General features: G+C 45.4%; 1 protein-coding gene and 1 long non-coding RNA gene across 10 annotated transcripts in view; one reads left to right on the top strand and one right to left on the bottom strand.

The window, feature by feature from the left end:
* The window catches only part of FRMD4A (FERM domain containing 4A), a 356537-nt gene that overhangs the window by 294608 nt on the left and 36134 nt on the right, over window positions 1-25795 (top strand). For 8 of the 9 annotated variants that reach the window (XM_064421808.1, XM_064421806.1, XM_064421809.1 and 5 more), the window contains 4 exons: window positions 6028-6093; window positions 6307-6364; window positions 8148-8234; window positions 22769-22845. In XM_064421808.1, the coding sequence (XP_064277878.1) occupies window positions 6028-6093; window positions 6307-6364; window positions 8148-8234; window positions 22769-22845 (288 nt within the window). Of the gene's footprint in view, window positions 1-5348; window positions 5374-6027; window positions 6094-6306; window positions 6365-8147; window positions 8235-22768; window positions 22846-25795 lie in introns of those variants that run through there. The other variant, XM_064421812.1, reaches the window with a different exon arrangement.
* On the bottom strand, window positions 1318-5198 carry LOC135301222 (uncharacterized). The gene is made up of 3 exons (XR_010362954.1): window positions 5089-5198; window positions 2055-2125; window positions 1318-1559 (listed from the first exon to the last, which is right to left on the bottom strand). It is a non-coding gene; the product is annotated as an uncharacterized LOC135301222 (long non-coding RNA).

The raw sequence follows: 25795 nt of genomic DNA, 5'->3' as shown, positions 1-25795 counted from the left end.
CATTAGGCTGCAAGCCTGGGGGTTGGATTGAGCTTCTTTATCTGCTACTCTTTTCATTTCTGCATTTTGGTAATCTCAGGATGGCAGGGGGAAACAAATCAGTTGTTAAGCTATGATGTCAGTCCTTCTCTTTGCCAAAAAGGTCATCCTCTTCTCCTAGCATAGCTACAACAGTGGAATTAACTGTACCTAATATCAAGTCATAGGCAAGCTCATCGTGAGGTCTCCTAATCCCTTTCTGAGAAAATAAGGAGAGATTCAGAGTCCCCAGATGAAATTAGGATCACTGACACAATAACTGTGGATCATCACAATCTCCTGATATTTCTCTCAAAGAACCAAATCAAATCTTCATGAAAAATGATAAATGTAGGCTGCCATCTCATTGAAGAAGAATGGTTTTCCTCTTAGGAGCATCTCTTTTTCCAAAAACTACTCCACACACTCAAAAGCAGTGACTAACAGACTGGGAGCTCAAGCTGAAAGCCATCTCAAGAGGAGTGGTGGGAACAAGTAGGCACTGACAGGGAAGGCAAATCTGACCCTTCAGCAACAACATGGCCTAAGGTCTTCATAAAGTGCCACGTAGCAAGAAGAGCCATGTAAAATCCTCGTGCTCAGAATCTGAGTATTTGCATTTATACACAAGGTAACAGCACCTGCAGCTGTACTTAATTTTGTGGGGGGTCTCATGTGACTGAGAACAGGTCACAGGTTGGGAAGGTGGTGTTACCAATGGAGTAATAAAATCAGAGGCTGCAGTCCTGTGACTCCCTTGTGATTTCATGTCAGTAAGCAGGTCTAAAAGACCTCTTTAACATTACTAGTTCATTATTTTTTAATGATGGCTTTTTTCTAAACACTGAAACACTTAATGCTCTCAGGAAGCGTCTGTTGGTGAATCAGACAAAAAGCCTCAAAATTACAGATCAAACTTCAGTGATCTAAGGGAGCAGATTTTTAAAACTCTGTTCTCTGACATATACATATATGTTCCCTTCACATCACATGCACATTATGTACCACATGCAGATTTCATCCAAACCTTTTCTGTGAGCAATCAGTTTTATTCTGCAGTTCTTCAGCGTGAGTGCAAGCAGTCACAAGTGAATATCCAGCCCTGGAAAGAAACTTTTAAAACATTAAAGATGGGATGGATAATGGCTTTAATTAGTTTAAAACAGACAAACAAAAGAACTTTGTACTATATTTTTATCAGCTGAAGTGGATTAAGAGATAATAAAATAGATAATCAAGTAAATACTGTGATACCTTTGGCAAGATGCTGTAAAAGATCTTCATAAAATAACACATTTCCATCAGACACCATTAAAAACCATCCGCTATTGTACCTACCAAATTTAGCATCACCTGTGGGATGAGTCCTGGATTCTTAGATCAGCACAGTTTGTCCCTCTGGTTCCACCTTCATGGAATCTCCTGGTTTGATACCTTTGGTGTAGGCCTTTCCCTTCGCTGTAATCTCTTGCAGCTTTCTCCATGCTCAGAATAATCAGCTGCACATCTTGTTCTCAAGCATCTTTTGGCATCTCTGATTACTGGTGAAGAAAGTAGGGGCTTTTTGGTGGGTTTGTTTCTATTTCTTTTTCTTTTAAATGAAAGCTGAGCTTCTGGTCCTCCCACACAGTCCAGGAGTTGAGGCCCTGAGTTGTGATTTTTCTTGGCCATGTATGGAAACAGACACGAAACCAATCACAGAGACTGGAGAGAACCTTTAGAAATGTGTTAACTCACAGTGCTCCTTTCCAGACACTTGTCATTGCATTTTATCTCATTTCAGATCCTCCCTACCAAGCCAGCCCAGTACTCAGTTGTCAGTAATAAGGGCAATATGAGGTACAACAACACAAAAGTGAATGCTAGATTGGGATTTTCAACAGGCCATGGGAAGATAGACTTCTCCCAGGTTCCCACTGACTTTGAATATGAGCTTGTTTTTAGCAGCCCAAAGCATCAGTGTTGCCAGAAAACCCACCTCTGAAAACATCAGCTGAAAATCATTATTTAGTGATTTTCTCTGGTTCAACACATACCTGAGGCCGTGGTCCAGTTCTTGGTCCCTTGGCCTAAGAGGTACTGGTGGCTTCAGAGGGACAGCATACCACTGAAAATAAAGACATTATTTGTTCAATAATGTAATCAAAATGGAAAAGTCAGTTTAGAAACAAAATAACACTGAGGAACAGCAATGAATGGACAGCTATTTAAAACAGCTCAGTGTGCTGGGAAGAGAGGGAGGGAACAACTAACTTTGAAAATCTGGATCTGATGAGAAGCTCAAGGCCTGCATTTGCTTGCAAGTTGTCTGCTGTCCAGTTCTATAAGCTGCTGGGACAGGAGGGATTTCTTGTTACTTCTAAAGATCTTTATCAGAGTTGTCTGCTGCAGAATGTCATCCATGTATTAATTTCTGCAGCTTTGGGGGGAATGTTTTATGAGCTGGCAAACAGACAGCAGTGCTTCGGCAGCCTCCATGTCTCTGTCTCCACATTAGTTAAGCATTCTCTGCCAGCCCTACACTGTGAATGAGTTTTTGTGTCACCCACACAGCAACAAGGCAGAGCAGGAGGGAGGGGAGATGTCAGCTGGTGGTCCCAGCAGTGTCCCAGCACTCTCCCAGCTGTCAATAGCAGCATGGCAGCTGTCTTGAGATGAACAGCTGAAATGATAGGGGAGCATGTTTATAGGCTCTGCTAATGCTCCTTCCGACCCGTGAATGATTTTGCTTGTTTTCCCTGGCATGTGTTAGGCTTAACCCTCCAACCCAGAGCTGGAGGCAGAAAGCAACCTCTGTGCTGGATGATCCTTCTTGCACAGGGCAGTAGGAAGGAAAAGGAAGTCCAGAGAATTGTTAGAGGAGGGATGTCACACTGATTGTTCTGACTGTGAATGTTTTTCCAGAGTGGACATGGCTATCTGAGCTAGGTGCCCTCAGCTCCCTTTGCTGTCAGCAGAGAGAAGCAGCAGTAACCTCCTCCCAAGGAATCTGTCCAAAATAGATTGGATTAATTGTACTCTGGAGTACATATTTCTTTCCCCACTGATAAGGCCAGTGCTGCAGGAAGGTGAAAGGCCACAGATCCCACTCCTAAATATGGCTTTATTGATATTTCAGGGTTTATATTTTTTGTTCAAAGGAAAGAAGAAACAAAGGTGATACTTGCCTGGCACTTAACATCTGTAGACCACAAAACATTTTACTAAGAAAAATCATGAGTACCCTAATAGAACAATGGGGGTGTAGTATTGCCTGCATTTGCTTACAAGAACTGGGTAGTGGCTGGACTATCCCATATTTCTAGCATGGGTTAAAAACACAACTCTTTGTCCTGCTGTTCAGGAAGGCTCCCTGACATCTGATCTGTCCTTGTGAAGGAAATGGGCCATGGATTGGCTTCCCTACCCAAGGAGTATGGTCTAGGAACATATCAATTGTTTTATAATAGTAATTTGTAAGAAAGCAGAGCACATCCGGAGTCACATTAAGTAATCAGCATGTCCAGGTACATCTACTCTTTCCTTGAATGGCAGCAATATGAGAGCTTGATCTGTGTAATAAACTGCACAGAATGGAAAATAAAGCTAGGAGTGTTTTCCACTGGAGAAACTCCATTATTTTCTGAGAAGTCACTCCTGGTTTGTTACTGTCTGAGACAGAGGAATTGCATCCACATGTAATCATGGTTTTAAGAGGCAATTTCAAAGGGCTGTAAGCCCTCTCTGTCTATCTTTTTTATTAAGAATGATGTTTTTTGGAGATCTTCCAATACTGAACACTCATGTAATTCAGTTATTGCTCCAAAAGTAATCCTGTTTATGATAATCATGGCAGGAGACCCAGGCTCTGCCTTCATGTGCACACCCATAACATCTGTGGTACTTGCTTGGATCAGTGTGCTGAATATTGTTTCATAGCTGTAGAATTTAGAGATCATTTTCTAAGCATTAAAATGATTCTGAGGGATTTGATGGGAGAGCTGGACCATTCTTTTACCCATGCAATGTGTCACTGGCTCAGTCAGCACCCTGTTCCTGCTGTGGCCTGCTGATGGGACAGCTCTGAAAAGGGCTTTTTTATTTTTGTAGGGGGAATGGGGGAAGACACTTGGCGAGTGAGTAAGGAAAGCAGTTAAATAACCTCCCAGATGAACAGGCTTGTGAGGGAAAAGCTGGCCCTGCTGACAATCTGACACTGTCTCTGAATTGCTCTTTGCTGCCTTCACTGATGTTTCTGGTTCTCCTTTCTCTCTTCATTATTAGGGCTACACAATCCTCAGCTTCCCTGTGGCTCTTCTTTCTAAAAGCTGTTGTGGCTCTGGAGATTCTGGCTCTCTTTCTAAAAGAGATTCTGTCCTCTGTGGCACAGGGGTGCAAATGGGGAAGGCAGCAATGAGAAGGAGATGCAGTCATGTTAAGCTGGGCTGGTGAAATGCTTTGCAGTCCTGCACAAAAGCCCCCATGGGCATCTCTGAGCAGCCGTGGTGAAGTCATCCACCATCATCCCACCCTGCTGTGCTCCTTCACACTGCCTAGCAATACAACTGGCTTCAGTTCTGCCTGGGGGAGGATTACCACATGGTGGACAACTGAAAGGCTCCATTAGGGAGTCCTGCTGGATCCAGGAAATGCAGGGAGGGAAGAATGCCAGTTCACATTGCCCTAAACCACATGCAGACTGGTGGCATGGTATAGACACACAACACAGATGGAAGTTCATGCAGGGCCAGGTGGGGAGGGCACTAAGGTGGCATGAAGGTAGTTTAGGTTTCCCTCCTCTTGGTCTGGCAAGTTCTGTACAGTATCTCCAGGCAACTCAACAGATTCCCTGTCCTTGGGAATCAAAAATAAAATACAAAATAAAGAGCAATAAATTGGTTTTAAACCTGAGGACTTCAATGTTTTGTCATGCTAGTGTAGCAGAGCAGGTCCTGTGTGCATGACATTGCATCCTTGGCTTATATTTTGCCATGCTGTGACCTTGCTGGCACAGCTGATTGTATGCATCAAATAGCTCTGCTGCTCATTCACTGGAGAAGAATGAGTGAAATTCTTTAAAAGTGAACTTACATGTGTCTCTCAACCTGTCATTTGCGCCATGCTGATCTCTCTTGGATGCCCCATCTCTACTGCTTATTGGCACACACTCAGAATTGTTGTCTGACACAGAGGCCCACTGGTGTGGAACAGCCTCCATGGTTCACCTTGGAACACATGATGACATGGTTCGTGTCTTCCTACAACATAAAATGATCTTAGTCTCCAAGGAGCTGTTGGAAAGGGGCCTGGCTGGTGCCAGCTCCCAGTGCTTAGCCAGGACTTGCCTGGGGGGATGCAAGTTAGTGTAACTCTAAAGTAAGCAAAGGCACATGAATACTTTAGGAGTAAAGAAACTCAAGTTTGAGTGCCCTGGAAGTATCCCCTGTCACTGCTGCTATTGCTGCTTCTGTGTACACCAGGAATTCCTGCTGAGAGAGATTGCTCCAGAGTACTTCCAGTGGTGCGCCTGCAGTTGCAGTGAGGAGGAATCTGTCAGTCTTAGGGCTGTGACTGGGCACCAATTTCTGACAGTTCTGCCCATCTTTCAGAGGACATGATGGGCTTGAAAAGAAGTTACAGCAGTTAGGACAAAGCAGATCTTGAGCAGCTCCAACACAAATCTGTTTGCCCTCAGTGTGGTATTGTGGGTATCATTTGTAGATAAGGAAAGGAATGCAGAGAAGAAAAAGTCTGTACAAATAGGTACCATGTTTGTGAGGAAAAAGGGTTCTTCCAGACACCCAACTCTTAGAAAACCATTTTTATTCTCAGTCTGTGACTCCTCCTTTATTTACCCTGTTCTGCACCAAATCCCCTCATCTAATGGTTTCTCTTGGCATCTTTTGATTCCATCAGTCAGTAGCTGTGTTAACAGAAGTATCTCTTCAGCTTTTATCAAGATTTTTATATTATATATTTATATAATGATAATGCCATTATATAAAACATCCAATTGTTTTTCTTTTCCAGTGAGGATCGAGTCATTGAACATTACAAGAAACTAAATGGTCAGACAAGAGGTCAAGCAATTGTGAAGTAAGTAAAACAAGAATGATTTCTTTGTGACCTTTGTTTTATTATGAAGTATTTCTACAGAACAATAAATACAATATGAAACTATGCTTTCCATCCCATGCAATGCTTCATTTTAAAGTATTTCTTGGCATAATTATTTATTTATCAAAGTTTTTTTTCAGATCATCCTCTCAGCTTCTCAGACGTGTTATTCTCTTCTGTGTTGTTTTGCAGTTACATGAGCATTGTAGAGTCCCTCCCAACATATGGAGTGCATTATTATGCAGTAAAGGTACGTGCTACAAGAAGGTCCTTCACAAATTAAACTCTTGTTGGAGAGGGAGGGAGAGAGGTACAAACAGCCATTCTGCTCTCAGAATACAATACAATGCTACTAAAGTCTCGTTTCACTTCCTGAGGTAGGATAAACTTATTTCAGCTGTGTGTGCATGTTTAGTAAATACAGTTCCAAAGAGGAAAATCCTGTTCTTGGAGATAAAACTCTCGCAGTCCTATTGTGCTGGAGTGTTCAGCTCAGTCAGCAGCATGGCAATGCCTGTGAACCACCACCAAAGGGACAAGCCAGACACATCTCTGGCAGACAATCCTTTTTGTAGCTCCAAGAGGTCAGATCTTTCCCAGATGGCAGATCCATGAACACCTACTTAGGGCCAGCCATGACCTGCATACTGTAGCTCCCCTGACATGAGATATGTAGATGGATTGCACATCTTTTTAATGCCTAAACAGTCTTGTATTCTAGAGGCAGGTAGCACATTCTCATCCCCAAACAGCTGTCCACTTCTGTGTGGACTTCATGCAGCTATTCATTAAGTTCCTCATTTCTTTTGTCTAATGATTTATCACCAAAATTTCTAGGCCCATATCATTATTATTATTATTACTTCCCTGCCTGACCAGCTGTGTAGGTTTGGGGTTTTTTTAAGTAGAGAAATCAATAAACATAGAAAGAAAGCTAGAGCCACATTCCCCAGAGTATATTCTTTCATTTATCACCCCTGAAGCTTTGATGCGTTTCATCATTATCTCTGTGCAGAAATCATATGGTTTTTCTTACATCTGTAATGTCTTGTCCACATGGGGTACTATAAAAATACAAATACCTTACTCTACCTGTCTCAGGAGATGTGTTTCTAGTCTATTCCTACTAATAGGATGTAATAATAGAAGTTATTATTATTTTGCAAAAATCATTAGCCTCATCTTTTCTCAGAGGACTGCATCTCTTCAGCACCCTTTGCATCCAGTTCTCTTGGACTACTCTAGATCAAGAAATATCTAGTGGATTGGGCTGGGCATTCTATCCTGCAGACTTGAGAGCTATTGCAGTGAGCTCCCCATGGTCAATAAGCAGCAGTGAGCAGCAATGAGGCAGCAAATATTGCACATAATAGGGTTTGCTTCTGCCTGATGTGGGGGTTTGGCTTTGCTGTGTTTTACCCTGCCATTCTCTATCACATTAACAGAACAGATGTAATTTCATTGAGGACTTCAGCTCAGTAAATTGCAGAAACTGGGATCAGATATCAGCCATTACTCCATAAGGACATTTTATTGCACACTCAGACACAAAGCAGTTGGGTCTGAGCCTGTCAGACCTTATCACTTGGTAGCTCTCAGATCCCATTACTGCTGCATTTTCAAGACTAATGCTAAAATCCCTCCACATAATTCAAGTCAGCTGGGTGATTCACTTTCCTTCCCCTCCAATCTCTGAGTGTTCAGACTGAATAATTTACAGGGAAGAGAAAGAGGATGCACCACTGCACAAGGGACCCATGTCAAACCTCCTCAGCACCCCTGACAGCATTTTGAGTAATTTGATCACATGTGATGTATTTTAAATTGTTTTATATGTCATGGCCAAAAGTGAAACAGATCTCTTCTAAACACTGTGGAGCTTTGTGACTTGCAGGAACTCAGCAGGGGGGAATTTAACAACACCCATTCAAAGATATTACTTACAAACAAATCTTCATCTTGAACAACAACACAGGAAATCTCCAGCATTTCCCCATCATATGCAATATAACTCCCTCTGTTTTCTCTTTCAGGACAAGCAGGGAATTCCGTGGTGGTTAGGACTTAGCTACAAGGGGATTTTTCAATATGACTACCATGACAAAGTGAAACCAAGAAAGGTAAGTGTTTGCTTTTCTACCAAGGTCTGGGCTTGCCACACATGTCAAAGCTTGAGTCAAGGGTGTGATGTACACCAAATGCTGGCATTGATTCATGTGATTTTTGAAGGATGTTTGTTTTCTCCTAAACTTGTCTCAATGTCTGCAAAGAATTAATGGACAAAAGTAGCTCATCATTCATTAAAAGTTGTGGAGTTTGGAGGAAATAAGCATCACTTAATCTTGCAATTTACGTTTCTTTTTTGTGTGATCCGTAAGACATAGATGGGAACTCAAGGGCTGATCCTCTCAGGTGCTGGAGGCTTTCCACTCACTGGCAATGGTGGACTGGGGGTGCTGAGCCAACCCTTGATATTGTACTGTCAAGCCATAAATTATCTGAGAAAGGGCTGAAGAGACAGGAAAACTGCTTCCAGTTATTACAAAAAGAAAATGGCATGATTTTCTCAGGACCAGCATTACATTTGATAAGCAACAATATTCCTGACTGTAGAGTTAATGTCAAGGTAGCAGGGAAAGCTGACTTCCAACACATGCCTAAAAAAAGGGGAAGTTTTGATTCTTGAGCTCAGCCTATGAGGGGGGCCCGTGTGTTCTGATTTTCCCAACTAGAATGCCATCTAAAATAAAAACCCTCATCCCTGAGCACCTGCCCTGCAGGTGGGAATATGGAGCCTGTTAGCAAAAGTGTCTGTTGCACTGCAGACCTGTGGAGACATCAGGAGGCAAGGCTTCAGGCTGGCTTGTAGGCTGCAGAACTGGATGATTTGGAACAACTGGGCAGCTCTTCTGTGGATGCAAAAGCTTCCACAGTGAATTAAGTTCTGTATTTGTCTTTGCATTGTCTCTGTACCAATTCTTCTTTCACCTCCTCTGGTGACATTCAAGGTGGACACTGCCTGCTGCTCACAGAGAGCATCTTCTATTAAAAATGAACTAGAATCAAGGTTTTGGTAGAAAACTGAACTGCTAAGGAGGCAGCAAGGTGCATCAAATAGCCTTTTATTCACTCTAGGCTATTAATGGGACTTTTATTCATTAAAGGAAAGGACAAAGAGAGTAAGGAGGTCTTCACAAAGACTAAAAGACACATCTATTTAGGATCAATCATTACCTGCAGGGCAAGCCATCCTCACACACAGCAGTTTAAAACATGCCTAGGCTAGGTGTTTGTACCCACATATCTCCAGTAGTGCCAACCCCCCAGGGAAGACATGTACTTAAAAGATGCCTTCAGAAGTCAGTCTTAGGAATACAAACATTTCTTTGGAAGAAATTAGTGCCCTGCCATGACAGAACTCAGCCTTTCACACATTATAGCAATTATTGTCATCCTTCTTGGGGTGAGGGGGTTGGTGGAGAGCATCAGGAGGAAGGAGAGGACAGATCAGATGCTCTGACTGCATGAGAGGAGACACATTTCCACCAGAAGGGTCAAGCTTCCTTTCTCAGCTTATCTACTTTCTCTTCTCAGCTGTTCAGGGTGATCTGCTCTGTTGCACTGGTTTTGCACTGGTGATCTACTCTTGATTAAATCTTCACCAGCCTCTCTGTGTCCCCACTAGCCTACCTCTAGCACTCACACTGCACCTCAAATCAGGGGCTTTAGGCACCTCTGATCCTTCTTTTCCAAGTGTAACCCTAAAAATAATAGGGTGCTGGTTTTCTCTTTATTGGGAATTAGGTTTTTTGGTCTCGGCAAATCATGTATGAAATCCAGGAGACCGAAAAAAGTGGAGCTGACTTATGTATAAACCACTAACAACTGTGGCAGAAATGGTAATTTATGTGTGAGGGAAGGTTGGGTGGGAAGAGAAAGCAGAAATTTCCAGGCTCGGATCTGTCCATTGCCACAATCCAGAGACCACAGCAGTGAAAAGACAGCCTAGATGAGCATTTCTCTGCTACATGATGCTTGCAAACCCCATCTGTTGGCAGAGCTATTCCAAAATGAACTGCCTAAATCATGGATGGGACTTGGACAGGGTGGCTGAGGCTTCATTATTTCTCCATGGAGTGATTTTACCTTCTGTGGAGTAGGTAGAAAGACTTCTTACCCTACACAGGTGGTAAAACCCCTCTGGCAAGAGCAGATCAACTGCCTCAGTGAGGCATAGTGTTTAATCCTCTTGCTAATTAGATTGTAAAATTGCACTTGATAACCCTGGTATCTGGGAGCAGCCTGCCACAGTATCTGATTCATTTCACTACACCAGCATGTGCTGGTTCAAGTCTTTGCTGAGCAAATGGGAGGGGTAAACTTTACTGAACTTTCTGCAAGGTAAAATTAGTGGGGGAGGGGGAAAGAGATTATGGCTTTTCTGATCTTTAATATTTTGTTCCTGCACACTGCCGATGCCAGAAACAAATTGAAAACTTACAATGTAAAAATAAGTCTCCCTGGAAAAAACACAAGCAGAAAATTTTAGCAAGAAACCAGCTGAAATCAAGACATTTATATTAAGTGCATATAAAAACCTTGCTTGTCTTATGAGGGAGATTGTAATGTTTTCCTATATGTCATCCTAGATAGATTTCCATGTTTCTTGTGCTTGCGAGTAAAATTGTAACAACACTAAGCAGCTGAACCTATCTCCGGCGATCCCATTAGCAGTCACTCAAAACCATGATTTCATTAAATTGCTGGAGTAAATCAGCCATGTGTCTCTAGAAAACTAACCAGGTTTGTCAGCAAGTTAGATGAGACTGGAGAGGGGAATTTAGGCTGACACAGGGCCAGAACCTCATCCTGCTTGCACTGTTCTCACTCAGGCACCGAGTTCTCCAGCATTACTGGGGATGCAGCTGAGATGGGTATCTGGCACCTAGTCCTGGGTGGTTCAGATGGGAATGCAGGCCTATTAAACTGGAATGCAGTTGTACCTAGACTGCAGAGACTAATGTGTCTCTGTGTTTCTATTTTTATGTTCCTTCCTGTCTATACTTGAATTTTGTGCAAGCCCTGAATCTACCCAAAGCCATCACTTTGAGAGTCATCCTTTTTCTTCTGTCTGTTGAGGGCTAGCTCACAGACTCAGCACGCCCTGTCAAAGGTTTCCACTTGAATGTTGCCTGTTGTAGTGCAAATTTGGTCCTTATGAGTTATAATCTGCTGGCTGTTCATTCTTGGGTACAAAATAATTGCAAAAGTTTTGGTATGCTACACAAAATCCAACACTCCAGCTGATCAAGAAGAAAGGAGTATCAATTGTGGAAAAAGGCTGCTGTCCTGCCAGCATATATTGAGAAATTCTGGATGCTGGGCTTGCAGAACCAGTGACATTGGTGTAGGAGCAGCTCACAGCTTCCAGAGTGGACAGAATCCATTTCCCTCTATGTTAAACGTAGCTTCTACAAATGCTTTCTTGTGAAAAGACCAAACCCATCATTTTCAATGTAGGGTCATTGGAGGGTTTTTTGCTTGAATTTCAGAGCAACTGGAAAGAAAGCCAAGGCACTGCAGCAGCCCTATGTGAGCATTTGTCTGTGAGTGGTGTGTGTCCATTTTCACCAGCACACAGGGATGTGACTCCACTCCATCCCCAGAGCCTGTACACAAAGAGCTGCAGTGTAGCCTGGAGCTGTGAGATCTGCACACCCAAGCAGTAGCACCAGGCATATCTCTGTTGTTCTAGTGAGATATTCCCACTGATTTAAGAGCCCAAAGGCATTTTTTAGTGCAAACAGCTTAACAGTTAGTAAACAATTAACTACAAGCTGAAGAGTGAATGATTAACAAAGTCAGCCAAAGGACTTCCCTATGTCAGATAAAAAGACAGAGAAAATGTTTAACTTATCACCAAAAATAAAATTACCTTAAAGGAGAGTCTGGTAATATTTAGTTGCTTTGTAATAGGTACGTCTATATAGTGTTATCTCATTTTCTTCTATAGAAAGCTAGTGGCAATGAAACCTAAAGTGCCTTTTTTCTCAGACTCATAAACATTATCACTGCTTACATTATCTGGTTACTGAAGAGAACCCAAAAGGAATAAAGGTTTTTAGAAATAAGATAAAATGTCAGGCATCATAAAATTCAGCCATTATGTAACTTCACAAAAAACTTCCTTGTGACAGCTACCAGTTTCTGCCATTTCTTCTCAGCATTACCCTTTCTGTGAGATTAAATGAAGCATGCTGTGAGAATGCTCTGTCACTTTCCATAAGTCTATGCAACAGTCTTTGGGTTCTCATGTCAAAGAATTTGATTTTTAGTTTGTAGTGTCATCATGAATCCAAAGCAAAAGTTGGGTTGACTTTCCATTTAAACATGGAAAAACAAGAGGGGAGTTGGACCCATCCTACCAAGCAATGCAGAGCACAAGTAAATTCAGCAGTTTTAAGTGTCTGATCAGAGAAAAATCACGTGCTTGTCAAAAGCATTAGCAAAGTAATCAGCACATTAATTGTGTCCAGAAAGTGAAAGATTGCTGTCCAGTGCCACTTGGCTTTTTCCAAACAACAAGAGATAGAGTGAACTTTTCCCAATTCCAGAGGCAAAATGAGATATTTACACAGGAGGAGCAATAGCCTAATTAAGAGCTGCTTTATTGCAGAACAAATAGATCCTCTCTGCTTTAGGGCATAATGAAGCATTGTCAAGTCAGTAATTGCATTGATGGAGTGGTTAAACTTGTGCTTCCTGTGGTGAAGGAATGACAGACCAGTAACCTAAAAAAACATAAAGGATTGATGTGAAATGTACAGAAAGTAGTGAATGATGAGGAGGAGAAAGCTGACAAATTGCTCTCTGTCCTAACTGATCATAGAACATAGGGAGAGTCAAAAAGGCAAAAGAAACTTGAAATTCAGAGTAGTTACAGGGAGCCCAATTCACTTGCACAGCTCCTTGCCACATGATACATATAATAGAGGCCAAGATGTCAGAAGGATTGAAGATAGCACTAAAAGTGTGACCTTCCATCCAGGGTTTTGACATTGTGTTGGTTATTTTCAAAGAGGATTTTGGGAGGGGTTATAAATCCTCATGTTCAAGGAGGGTGTTTGATTTGACACCAAGTTGGTTTCTGTTGTCAGAGGTATGGAGCATGTGTCTCACTCCTCTCACTGGCATGCTGCTGAGCCACAGGATGTATTCAGAACAGGCTGGACTTTCTCTAGGGCATCCAGAATCAAGTGAGGTCAGAAAATGTATTGGACTCGTGTTTCATTGGGCTCCTCACCATTTCCTAGGACCTTTGCAAACACCTTTGCATTGCAGACAGAGATAAAAGATTTCAAATTTACAAATGATAAAAAATGGGCAGAAACCATTTCCAGGAAATACTGGTTTAAAAGCTCACGGAGTCTCAGTGGCACTGCTGTAATAAATTATTCACTGTGATTAGCAGGCTGTTAAGGACTACCTGCTGACTCCTTCTGCTCTGTGCTTTCATTTCTCTTCCCCTTGCTGATCCCTTGTGCTTCTTGGGTTATGGACTTGGCTGTAAACTGAACCAGTCTTCAGGTCACAGTGGGTTCAACTCCTTTTATAGTGCAGTAATTCAGTCTTGGTTTAGTATTTGGAAATGTGGAGCATGGAAGGAGGGAGACATATACAAAGCAAGGTTCCTTACCATAGAGTTGCTCACCCAATTTCTTTCCTTAAAACATAATACCCAGGTTCCTTCAAACACTGAAAAGCAGGCACAGTTTAAAGCCTTTCCCTGCAGAAATGCCCTATTCCATCCCCATAGAACAGGAGACCATGTGAAATGTACACCAGCACCTTTTTTGCTGCTGTCTGCCTCAGTTTGGGGTTTCTACCATCCAGCACCAGGCACTTCCCCTTTCAGCACTCACTACTCCATGCCTTACCACTGTGCCAAAGAGCTGCCAAACACACTGGGAGCTCAATAAATGACATCAAAGCACACTGGGCTGGAAAGCAGGATTATGTCCCTGACACTGAGAACTTCCACAGGATTTGGCTGGACATGCCACTGGGCTGTGATTCAGTGAACATTTTTTTTGGCAGCAGTATCAGCTGAAGTGGCCTTCAGCACTCTCCTCCCCCATCACAATCCTGCCCCCACTGCTCACTTCCTCCCCTGGGCCCCCTCCTCAGCCATCCTGGTGTAGCTGTGCAGTTGGGAAGGAAACTGCTCCAGAGAAGGGATTGACTGGCTTAGCACCACCCAGCCATAAAAAGTGGTCACTCTTAACCTCGATCAGTTCCCAATCCCATTCACCATCTGACCCACAATCAGTATCCTACAGCAAAGCTGTAGGAGCTGGATATGGATACAGGCTGCATAAATCACTGCAGCCAGAGAAAGAAACAGCCATTACCCTACACAGTAACTTTGTGGAGAGAGACAAGAGCTTCACAGCTTAGAACAAGTTGAGTTCAACTGCATGGAATTTGTCATGCTTGAACTAGAATGAATTAACAGTTGGGTATAAGGTCATCATCCCCACTTTTTTCTCATAAACATTGGTAAAAATTTGCTTTGGTGTGTCTCCCAAACAGGGTTGATTTCAGATAGGTGAGTAGATTGTCATGAACTTTTTAGAATCATACAATAGTCATGCTCAATTTCCATTATGTAGGTAAATAAATAGTTTTATCAACTACAATGCTTGCAAACATTAATACACAGTCTTAGGCACTGCTGCTTTATAAAGAAACCAGCACTATTCTGGTGGTTTAGTGTGCTGTGGTGGTACCATTACAAATATAGTTCCCAGGGTTTTTTTGTGAAAATTTACATTCAGAAAGGCTAGAGCATGACGTTCATCCAATGATCTAGCCAAGTCAAGACCATGGCTACCATTAAATATAGGAGTAGTCCCATCAAAATAAAGCTCCCTTCTCTAAGTCCTTTGTCGTATTCAGGTCTTAAAGAGTAATTCTGTGTAAAAGCAGCAGCCAAGTCTTAAATGATTCTGCAGCACACAGCAGGAAATTCAACCAGATGCAAAGACAAATCACTCCAACAGCACAAAGTGAAACAAATTGGACCTCAGAGCCCTGGAGTTAGGGTGGAGATCTGGAGAGAGATTGAAACCTCCTTGAGCACTTATGTTTGGCTCTGAAGTGGTAGCAGGCTCCTCCACACCCCACCCTGCTCAGATGCTGTCTCTTAGCTCACCAGGGCTGCTCCAAAGGCCTGGGCACTTTTATCATCAGATGAATCCAGGCAGGGGTCCCATTACTCAGTGGTTGTGACTATGAGGTACCTTTGGTCAGTGTCTGGGCAGGAGGCTCGGAAGGCTCACTGCAGCCATCACCATGAGAGTGGGATTGCTGCTGCCATGGCACCCCCTGTGCAGACACCCAGCACCACAGGAGTATTTTCAGCCACACAAACTACTGTGCATTGCCACAGCAGCATGGGATGGGAATGGTGATTCCTGAATTTTGGGTCCAAGACTGAGGTACTTTAGCCAAGCCACTGGAGAAGACATGAGGGTCTTTAGGAGAGGGAGTAGCAGTAATGGTTTGTGAGCAGCCTAAATCCATCTAGGGTGCCACAACTGAATCACAGGCTACAGACTGGGCATCCTTTATCTAATAAATGGTGTATATTGTGCCAGAAAGGAGAGAGCTCTTCAATGCAGAAAGATCCAGTCACTTTGATGTCCTTTCAGAGAATAAAAGGGAGAAAGTTTAACTTAAACCAATCAGAGAAAAAAGGTTCTTTGTAGATCTGTTGATTTAGACACACACAGCATGGTGACAGCAATGCACAATCTAACAGCAGCTACCAAATATATATGTGCAGTGAAAGTGGATTTGGTAGTAGATAAAGTCAAAGTCTAATCTCCCAGTCTGTATAGAGTTACAGACACAAATATCAAGTCGCATTTATTTAGACAAATAATGCTTTGTCCAAATAGCAGCTCTTCCCTCTGTGATCTGATGCTCTGCTGTCTCTCTGAGCCAATAAGCCACTTTGAAATTTAATAGGGAATTGTGTTTCCATAATGGAAATGAATGCAGAGTGGTTATTATATAGACCCAGATGCAATTTGTGTTTGGTCAAGCCAGAAATGTTTGCTGGGGTGGTGTGGTCCCACAAAAACAGCACACAGCAAAAGGGATCTCAAATTGGACCAGAAATTGTTTGTTTGGCAAAAAAAGGCCTGAAGCCTGAGGCAAAGAAGTAATTAGATAGTGAGCTGGGATTGCTGACAGACCACTGTAAGTCCCTCTTAGCCAAGCCATTCTCTCATTCCATGAGGGAAGGGGGGACGGCAAGCCTCTGGGAAGATCATTGGTAGGGCTTTTCCCACATCAAATCACTCAGGAAGTCTTTTTTTTTTTTCTTGTTTTGAGAAGTGAAAGAAAAAAAATACCCCAAACTAATAAAAATAAAGGAACTAATAAAAATAAAGGAATGAATGGAAGTGTGGCAGGATGGAGGTCTAAGTTATGGTGCAGTGGCATCCCCATCTCATGACCCAGGGGCACCCTCAGCAGTGGGTCACACTATTTCACAGGTGACAGCCCACGGAAATCTCTTGGTAAATCTGTCCCTGAAACAAGAGCCCATTTGTTTGAGCTAAGATGGTGCTGTTCTGCCTGGACCAAGTCCTTCCTCCTTCACTCTAACTAGTTTGACAGAGGTATGATTGATGGGAGCAGGGTTGGCTTGAGGCAGAACACAAATCCATGCCCGGAAACCATGGCCCCACTGAAATCACTGGGACAAAACTGCCATTGACTTCACTGGAGCTGTGATTTCCATGGAGTTTAAGGCCAAAAAGGGACTGCTCACAACCTCCACTCTGACCTCCTGCATAACTCAGCCCCTAGAATTTAGCTTGCTGGTTTGTTCAGTGGAGGAAATTACATTTCCAAGGAGGAATTTTTTTTTGTTATGTTTGTTTTGTCTTTAAACTGCAGGACGAAAGACTTGGGAGTTTGTAGCTTCACTCATGCAAGCTATGTGAAAATACTGTCATTGTTTTAGTTCCATTGTTTAATACCAGTTTTAGTATTGGGATGTCATCCAGAGCTGGCTCTTGCCTGTAGTGTAGGCAAGGGAAGGGGTTGCATTGGGGCTGTTAGAAATGTTCCACATTATTTCTCTGCCTTTCCTAGAAGCCATTCAGAGCATCCAGTCTGGGTGGTAGTCCATGCATTTGGAGAGATGATTGTTCCTTCTGCATAGAGTGATTTAACAAGGCATTAATCATCTAGGAAGTGTTAAGACTTGAAGGACTGGGAGGTGCCGTATAGGTCAGCAAGTCCAACAGCAATTACAGTTGGTCATTTATTAGCTCTTTAGAATCAAAGAAAAATATGGGTCAGAAAGGCCTCTGGAAGTCTCTAGTCCAACCTCCTGCTAAAAGTTAGGCCACCCTCAGAGTCTGATCTGGTTACTCATGGCCCTAGTGTTTGACCACTTGCCTTGATTGTTTTGGGACTTGGGGTTTTAATTTATATATCTTCTAATAATTTCCCTTGTTGCAACCCTGCAGCCTGAGTCTATTGCCTCTTATACTTTCACTGGGCACCTCTGAGCAAAGTCTGTCTCCATCTTCTTTGTAAGTCTCCTTTGGGTCATAAAACAGAGCTAACAGCAGGTAGATCTTCCATAGATTTCTGCAGATGATTTGATTCTGAACAGCCACCAAGAATGCTATCTGGAACCCTTGAGAGTGTGTGCATTCAGCTTGTGCCTCATCTCAGGTGATTCAGCACACAGAAAACAGAAAGAAAAATTAGACTTCTGGGCATTTATATTTGTTTCTTAGGAGACCAAATGCAAAATGGCTCACACTGTGTCCCCACAGCGTGCCCAGCCATAGTGCATGTTCCCCAGTTCAGTACCAAGTCTGGCTCTTCTGGGCACAGCAGGCAGAAAACACTATCAGGAACCCCATACCCCAGCCTCAGCATTTGGAATTATTCCAGAAGGTACCATTTGGACATGTTTCTCTAAGTGCCATAATCCAGAGAGCACTGGGTACCTACCTCCAGTGCTGCCTTCAGCAACCCCCTCTGTCCTGTGCCTGAGCTGAAGGGCAACACAGAGCAAGCAACAGCCTCATTACTGCCAGGGGTTCCCAAATAAATGGCACAGTACTTCCACTGAATACTCTGGCAAGGCTCCCTGAGCACAAAGGGACAGAGCACAGCCCAGTGCCTAGCACTAACTCAGGTCCCCACAGCTCTCCAAAAGTCCAGGTCACCCAGGCCATGGGTGACCAAGCCAGAAGCAATTCCTGATATTTCATTCACAAAAAACATTCCCTTCTTTATCAGGAACCTCCAGCATTTTTCAAGTACTCTGACGCTGGCCCTACCTCCTGGCATGTGCAAACTCCTTAGTACCAGCATGGTCAATAAAAATGGTAAAAAATCCTTCAGAAACACATGGCTGAAATGGATTCAGATCCCTGGGCCCCCTCTCCTCCAGGCTCAGCTTAATTACGGACCAGCCAGCAAACCACAAGTGTGCTCACAAAAGAAGATTGAGTCTGAAGGGTTTTCACTGCAGCTCTTTGTAACTAGTCACAAACATCTGGTGCCTGGCAAGCTTGCCAGCCTCTTGGAAGGGGTTTCCAGTGAGAAAATTCCTGTACCTTGCACCTGAATTCTCCACAGCGCACTGTGCAACTCAGATCTCTCTCCTTGCTCCTCTTCTAAGCTGCCAGCTTTGTAGAAGCCATTTCTGGCACTGGTTTCCCCATCATGGCCTCCCCATCCCCCCCAGCACTTTTTAAGCAGTGCATGTGGTCTGATGGGGAACAGTTATTCCCTTGAATGTTCACGAGTTGATAAGCAGTTTTTCAAATTCAAGTGATAGTGCCGGTTCCAGTTTCATTGGCATGATAAAACAGAGATCATGGTGGGGACAGGCCCCTTGGAGGAGGAGGGAATAAGAGTAATTATTTTCTCCTATTTTATTAGCCCTTTTCACATGCATGTGTGAGTGTGCAGCTGTGCTCAAAAGCCAGTCTCATGGATATTTCCTTAAGTGTCTGTTGAAGATTAAATCATCTCATGTGCAGCCTGTAATGATGGCCACTACCAAAAATTGTTCCCATCTGAAAGCTGCCCAGTGCTGCATGATTCAAAACGAGCTGCTGACCTCAGAAGAGAACCCAGCAGGCAAACCACCACATCACAGACTTGGCCCTCGGCAGCACTGCTAATTGTCCCCTTGTCCGCGGGCACTGAGTGACGGCAGCTACTCAAGGGCAGGGGAACTGTGCTCTAAGCTTGTGTTAATGATTGACTTTCTCCTAAGCTCCATTTCCAGTGTGTTTGGGGAGATGCTGTCCCAGTCCCTGCCGAGGTACTCTTTGTCAAATGGTCATTGCACCTCTGATGCAATCCCAGTAAAACCAGTACAAATTGTCCCACCCACATGTGCAGACATTGGATTCGGCCCAGGAAATTAACCAAAGACAATCATAAGCCAAATAACCCAAAACCAGACCCAGCCTCAGTGCAGAAAGAGGCAAACCTGCCATGAACATGGATGCTTTGATTCAAACCAGCCCCAAAACCAGCATGCATCTGTTGTCACTGCATTTCCACAAGATCCTGTTGAAATTACGACCAGCTCCCTGCTGGGGCTCTATTCCCCAGTGAACGTTTCAAGCACCAGCGTGGTAAAAGGATCTTGATGGGTAAAAATTATGCTTCCATTTAGGAAGACCTACTAATGGCACCTTGTGCATCTGTCACTGCATTAACAACATAAATTTGAGACCATACATAAGGCGGACAATTGGTGAACAGCTTGCTTACATTATGAGGTCTGGCTGAAGGGGCACCTTCAGCTTTGTTTCTCTGGAGGGATTGTGATCAGCTAACAGGAAAGTGGATACTTTCTTGTAGGTATTCACATTTTTGCAGATTGGATTCCTTTTCTATAGGAAGACCTCTCAGATCAATGTGGGAAAAAGGAGTGGGACACTGTAGAATAATACTTGGGGAGCAAACGGAGCACAATTACAACAATGGTAAAACATACGTGTATGTTCAGGAGAGCAGAGCTATGGAATAAAAGACACAAACTTAGGTTGTGGGGTCACTTCCACCCTCTCCCTCCCAAGAGTCTGGATTTGCCTCCTTCTGCCAAGGAAAACAACAAAACTAAATATAAAAATGCAGCAATCTGGGGAGCTGCTCCAGTGCCCAAAACGTAGGTGTCTAATGCTGTTTTAGGCACTGCTGGTGATCCAAGACATCTGCGTGGGGCTGGCAGATACAGCACCGGACCTATGTCAGGCTCCCTCCCACCCAGGGGCCAGGCAGGGAACCCTGGGGCATGGAAAAGGGCACTCCATGCCTACATTTGGGCATCTGAACAGCTTCCCCAGAGCCCTGTGTGTTTGGACAGTTGGAGTTAATCATAGAAGAGAAACGAGAAACAGAGCTTCCCTTAGCAAACAGCACTGTGAGATTTGGTAGCAGAGAGGGTAAAATAGAAAAGGATCCAATCACAGGGGACAGTCCAGCAGAGACAGAGGAGGAGGATGGGCAGGACAGCATCCAAATAGAGCAGCTGCCAGCAGCTCAGGAAAGTTTCAAATTCCTTCTGCGCCACGCCGAAGTTTAGTCATAAATGACAACGGGGGACCTGGGGACAGAGGGGTATTTTCTGAAGGGTGTGATCTGCTGGCTTTTTAGACTCTTATGTGTTCCACATGTCTGAACGCCTCCCAGACACGTCCTGTGCACATGCCGTGCAGCACAGCCGCCTTGTCCTCCCCGCCTTGCAGATGGGCATCTGGAAGCATGGGGGGATGTTTTCAGCTTGACCCCAGTTGTTGTCTGTGGGAGTTTAGGCCCCGAACTTCCTTCTCATGCCTTTGAAGCCAGGCACTTAAAGAGGAGTCAGACTTCAGCTCCTGGCTTAACCCTTTCACCCTGTATCTGTCCTCCCTCGGTGGGTAAAATAATGGGTGTTTCTGTGGTGTTTACAAGTTTTATGCAGCAATTAATATTTCCAATGGAGGAATAAAATAATCCGCTAAGGACAATGTAACTCAGCCTTTCAGACTTCCCATCTCTCCTGGCTCCCTTCTTCCTCTACCCCCTTGGCAATGTGGACAGCCCTAGAATATGGGGTAGCTTAGTGCCCTTCTTAATCCCTACCATTCCTTCCAAGAAGCACCCTGTAACAGAAAGAAAAAAAAATAGAGGAAAAAAAACCCAACCTTACTTGTAAACTTTAACAAATATTTTCTATTTTGCTGCCCCTGAAATACCAGCAAGGAGAAAATTTTGGGTCCTCTCTCTGAGGTTTGTTTTATTCTCGAGATTTCAGCTCCACCAGCAGCTATATCAGTGCAAATCAAATTACGCCTCCTGTTTACTTATCTCCAGAGCGCTGACACTGGCAGCCGAGGCTTATCTCGGCGTGTCAGGAGCCAGCGCCTTCCTCGGGGGTAGGACAGGAACTCCACAGAAGCTGCTTGGAGTGGGAGAGGGAGTGTAAATCAGAGAAAGCGCTGCTGCCTGTGCTCCCCAGCAGCGGGTCTACGTTCCCCAGCCCTGCTGCCTGCTAGGGGCAATGCAGGGAATCCGAAGTCCGAGATGTCAAGGGGGATGGAGGCTGCCTCTTCCCTGTGGATTGGCATCCTGGTTTGGATGTTAGCTTACTCATTGGTAAGGAAAAGGCAGTGGTGGAGCTGCCCGCAGTGGTGGCGGTGTGATAGTTTGGCTGGCACTATTTCGCTGTCACCGCGTCCTTCGCGCTGCTCCTGAGCTCGGTCCGCCCTCCTGCCTGGGAGATGGGCATTATATCACGGGACAAGTGTGGGCACAGGGTCTAAGCGCACCCCGCTGCCCAGGAGCAAGCAGAGCCTTCCAGGGCTGGCCAGGCTGACTCAGGGGCGAGGGCACGCCGCATTTCTCTCCCATGAAAAGCTTCGTGCCTCAGTTTCCCCCTTGGTGGTAGTGTTGGCTTTGTCCCAGTGTTGCTCCGAGATATCCCGGCAGTACAGCCTGTAAAACAGAGGCTGAGATACGACCTGCTTATTGCCGTGTTTTGTACCGCCGGGAGCGCCTGGAGCCTTGGGCACCGCCACCAGGAGTCCGACAGCACAGGGACAGATAAACTCCACTCGGCTCGTGGGTCGCGGGATAAAAGCAGAGCTGGGTATTAGCACTTGGGTGGAGCGGGGGGTCCCATCTCCGTCACCGCGGGGACAGTCTGCTGTGCCAGAGGCCGATGCAACACCCCAGGTGCCAGCCCTCCAAGACAAACGTAGCCGAATCCCGGTTTGCCCGGAGTTTGTATGTGTCTTCAACACGTTTGGCCCCGCAAAGTGAAACCGGCGCCCTTTCCGCCTGCCCCGAGCACCGAGCCCGCCGCGGGCAGCGGGGGCCGGCGGGCGGGAGGGAGGGAAGGAGGAAGGGAGGGAGTGAGGCAGGGAGGGAGGGACGGAGGGAGGGAAGGAGGGACGGAGGCCGCCGCCCGCCCCCGGGGCTGCCCCGCGGGTGCGGCGGGCGGGACGCGGGGCCGGGGCGGAGCCCAGCGGGGCATTCCCGCCGGGAGCGAGCGGCGGGCAGGGCTGGGCAGGGGAGCGCGCGGAGGCGCCTCATCCCCTTCTTCTCCTTGCAGATCTTCCAATGGAGGCAGCTGGAGAACCTCTATTTCCGCGAGAAGAAGTTCTCGGTGGAGGTGCACGATCCGCGCAGGTGAGCCACGAGACGGGCCGGGCTGAGCCGGGCTGTGCAGTGCCGAGCCGGGCTGAGCAGTGCCGAGCCGGGCTGAGCCGGGCTGTGCAGTGCCGAGCTGGGCTGTGCAGTGCCGAGCCGAGCTGAGCCGGACTGTGCAGTGCCGAGCCGGACTGTGCAGTGCCGAGCCGGGCTGTGCAGTGCCGAGCCGGGCTGAGCCGGGCTGAGCCGGGCTGTGCAGTGCCGAGCCGGGCTGAGCAGTGCCGAGCCGGGCCGAGCCGGGCTGTGCAGTGCCGAGCCGGGCTGTGCAGTGCCGAGCCGGGCTGAGGCGGGTGCTGCTCCCGCTGCCTGCGGGAGCTGTGGAACACTCAAGGGAGAGGCAGCGGGTACCAAGCCGGGGGTTGCTGCTTCATTTCAGCGGGACATGCCGGGTTCTGGTGTGCGTTTTTGAGGATGTGTTTGCCCTCGGCTCCTAGCGGGTTTTTTTTTCCCCCTTCCCTCCGTTCTGGCACCTTGTGACCCCCGGGACTGTGTGGCTCCGGTGCCGCCGCTGCAGTGCTGGCAGCCCGCGTGTGTGAAAGGGGGGTTTGCCTTGTCCCCGTGTTTCACTCAGAGCCCGGAGATGAGCGCCAGATTTTGTACTCACATGCTTCTTTGTAAATAAATATTCAGTAGTGCAACTGAAAGCAGTGGCACAGAACCAGAGGTTTACCACCAGCAGCCTGGATGAAAGCCCATCAGTCTTTTTGGCACAGGAGCCTTTTTTTTCTTACTTTGGAATCCTAATGTGAGAGTTGAAGGGACTGTGCTGCATCCCGTCAGTGCGTTCAGCACCCCTGGTGTGTTTGCATTACTGGATGGTTACTGCACACAGTGAGTGCATGGCTCTGAAAGTTGTTCTGACTAAAAGCAATGTCTCGTTTGCACTCTAAGTATGATACCACTGATGGAAACTCTCTGCCCAGATTTATTTGATGTGTTGCTGGTAGTATGTGTTGCAGTGATCAGTCAGCTGTGATCCAGTTTCACCTGTTTCCCATGCCTATCTGTGTATTAATATATATGCTTTTATTAGGGGAATTTTGCATGCAGTTTCTGTCGTTATTTACCCTGATATGAGCACAGCCACACCAGTACAACAGTGCCTGTCTGCATAGGTGCATTTGTGAAAACAAACGCTGAGTAAAGCAGCTCATGTCATTGTGCAGCTCCAGGTCAGCAGAACCTCTAAGCATCTGCTTAATATTAAGCATGTAAATAGTCACATGAAATCTAGCAGAGCGAATTCCCAAAGTTGAGAATACACTGGGAGTTATTCCAGCAGCAGGAGCTGGGGGTGGTGCACTCCTTCCCCCACCAAGGCTCAGAAACACATGCTGGGAGCAACCAGCAGCCAGGAGCCCCTAAATGCCCCGAGTTCCGCCTGTTTCCTGAACGAGCAGTTGCAAGAAAAAGAAAGGAAATAGCTCTGGGACCTTAAAATCATAGTGATATTTGCATTTGATGTCTTGCATGAAATGTGACCACACAGAGCAGCCTCTTCTCTCTCATTTGTATTTAGATTATAGGAATTAGTGACACAGAAGAGCTTCCGTTCTTTATTCCATTGCTCTGTTTCTCTGACTCAACACCAGGAGGACAAAGCCCTCTCCCGGGTTGTCAGCCTGTTTCTTTCTTGGTACAAAGGAATTCGTTTGGTTGGATTTTGTATAATTTTGATTGTTTTTTGTGTCCAGAGCGGCACCATCCAGGTGGAACTGGTACTCAGGCTGTAATGCAGTGTAGCACGTTGCAGCGGTGGGAAGACAGCTCTGGTTGTAGTCTCCCAGCCATGTGGGATGGACTCCTGTGAGGAATTGTTCAGCGTGTGGAGGCGGAGGAGTAGCCAACGCAGTGCTCTCTCCACATTCCTGTCCTCCCAGCCAAACCAGAGCCTGAGTCAGCAAAGCCACAGTCAGGAGAGCGAGCACAGCTCCATGGTTGTGGCCAGGGCTGGGCAGCACAATGTATGTTTTAAGCCCTGCCTCTGCCCATGGCTTCCTGTCCCCAACAAGCCATTTAACCTCCTTTCACTGCAGTTACTTATCCCATAAAGGAGGAAAATGATACCTTTTAGGGGCTGTCAACAGGATTAATTCCATAGCACATATAGCATGCATGGAGGGAAGTCATGGAAAAAACACCCATGATCCATATCTCTCAGGTCTTCAAACACGGCTGTGAAAAGCAAGTCCACAGCTCTGACCAACAGTCTGCAGATTGTTCTAATGGAGTCTGCTATTTTGATGAGAAACATGTACAGCTTCCAAAAAGGAAAAAAAAAAATTAAAAATCACTGCTTTTACAGTGAAAAGATGAATGATCTGCAGAATATGTTTCTAAGAATTCAAGAGTTTGAACTGAACAGGATGACACTAGAATTAAGGCTTCAGCCCATGTTTGAGTGCCTTAATTTCCTTAGAGCTTTATGTGCCAGTGTGCTGCAGTGCTTTTGTCCTTAGACCAATATAAAGCATCCAGAGCTGGATCCACTCTCCAGTCTCACCTTCAAGAACACCTCCCAGCACAGCCTTCATTCCCTGTCCAGTGACAGAAATGAGGCAGCCCAGCACCATCAGCCGCTGTCCTGTTGCATCCATGGAGACTTTTCTCACAAGAACAATGCTGGTAATAGGACAAGGTCTCTAGCCCCATTCACAAGGAAAGGACTTAGCACAGGGTGACTCGGAAACATGAGAGCCCAGTTGTCTCAGACCTTGTTTGCATTGGCCACGGCTGCTCTCTCAGAAATTTCACTCTGATTTGTAGCTCCATAATTTGACTTTAACACATTTTGAAGCACTGAAAAAGCCCTTATGCAATGGCTGTCAGCCCTCTCCCAGACTGAACATTGCCAGTAATTCTCATTTTGCTGCAGTTCTGGTTTTCTTTCATTCTTGGCTCTATCACAACTTTCTTCAACTGTTCACCT

Source organism: Passer domesticus, chromosome 5 (genome assembly GCF_036417665.1).
Source record: "Passer domesticus isolate bPasDom1 chromosome 5, bPasDom1.hap1, whole genome shotgun sequence".
Taxonomy (NCBI): domain Eukaryota; kingdom Metazoa; phylum Chordata; class Aves; order Passeriformes; family Passeridae; genus Passer; species Passer domesticus.
This window is presented reverse-complemented; position numbering and strand designations above follow the sequence as displayed.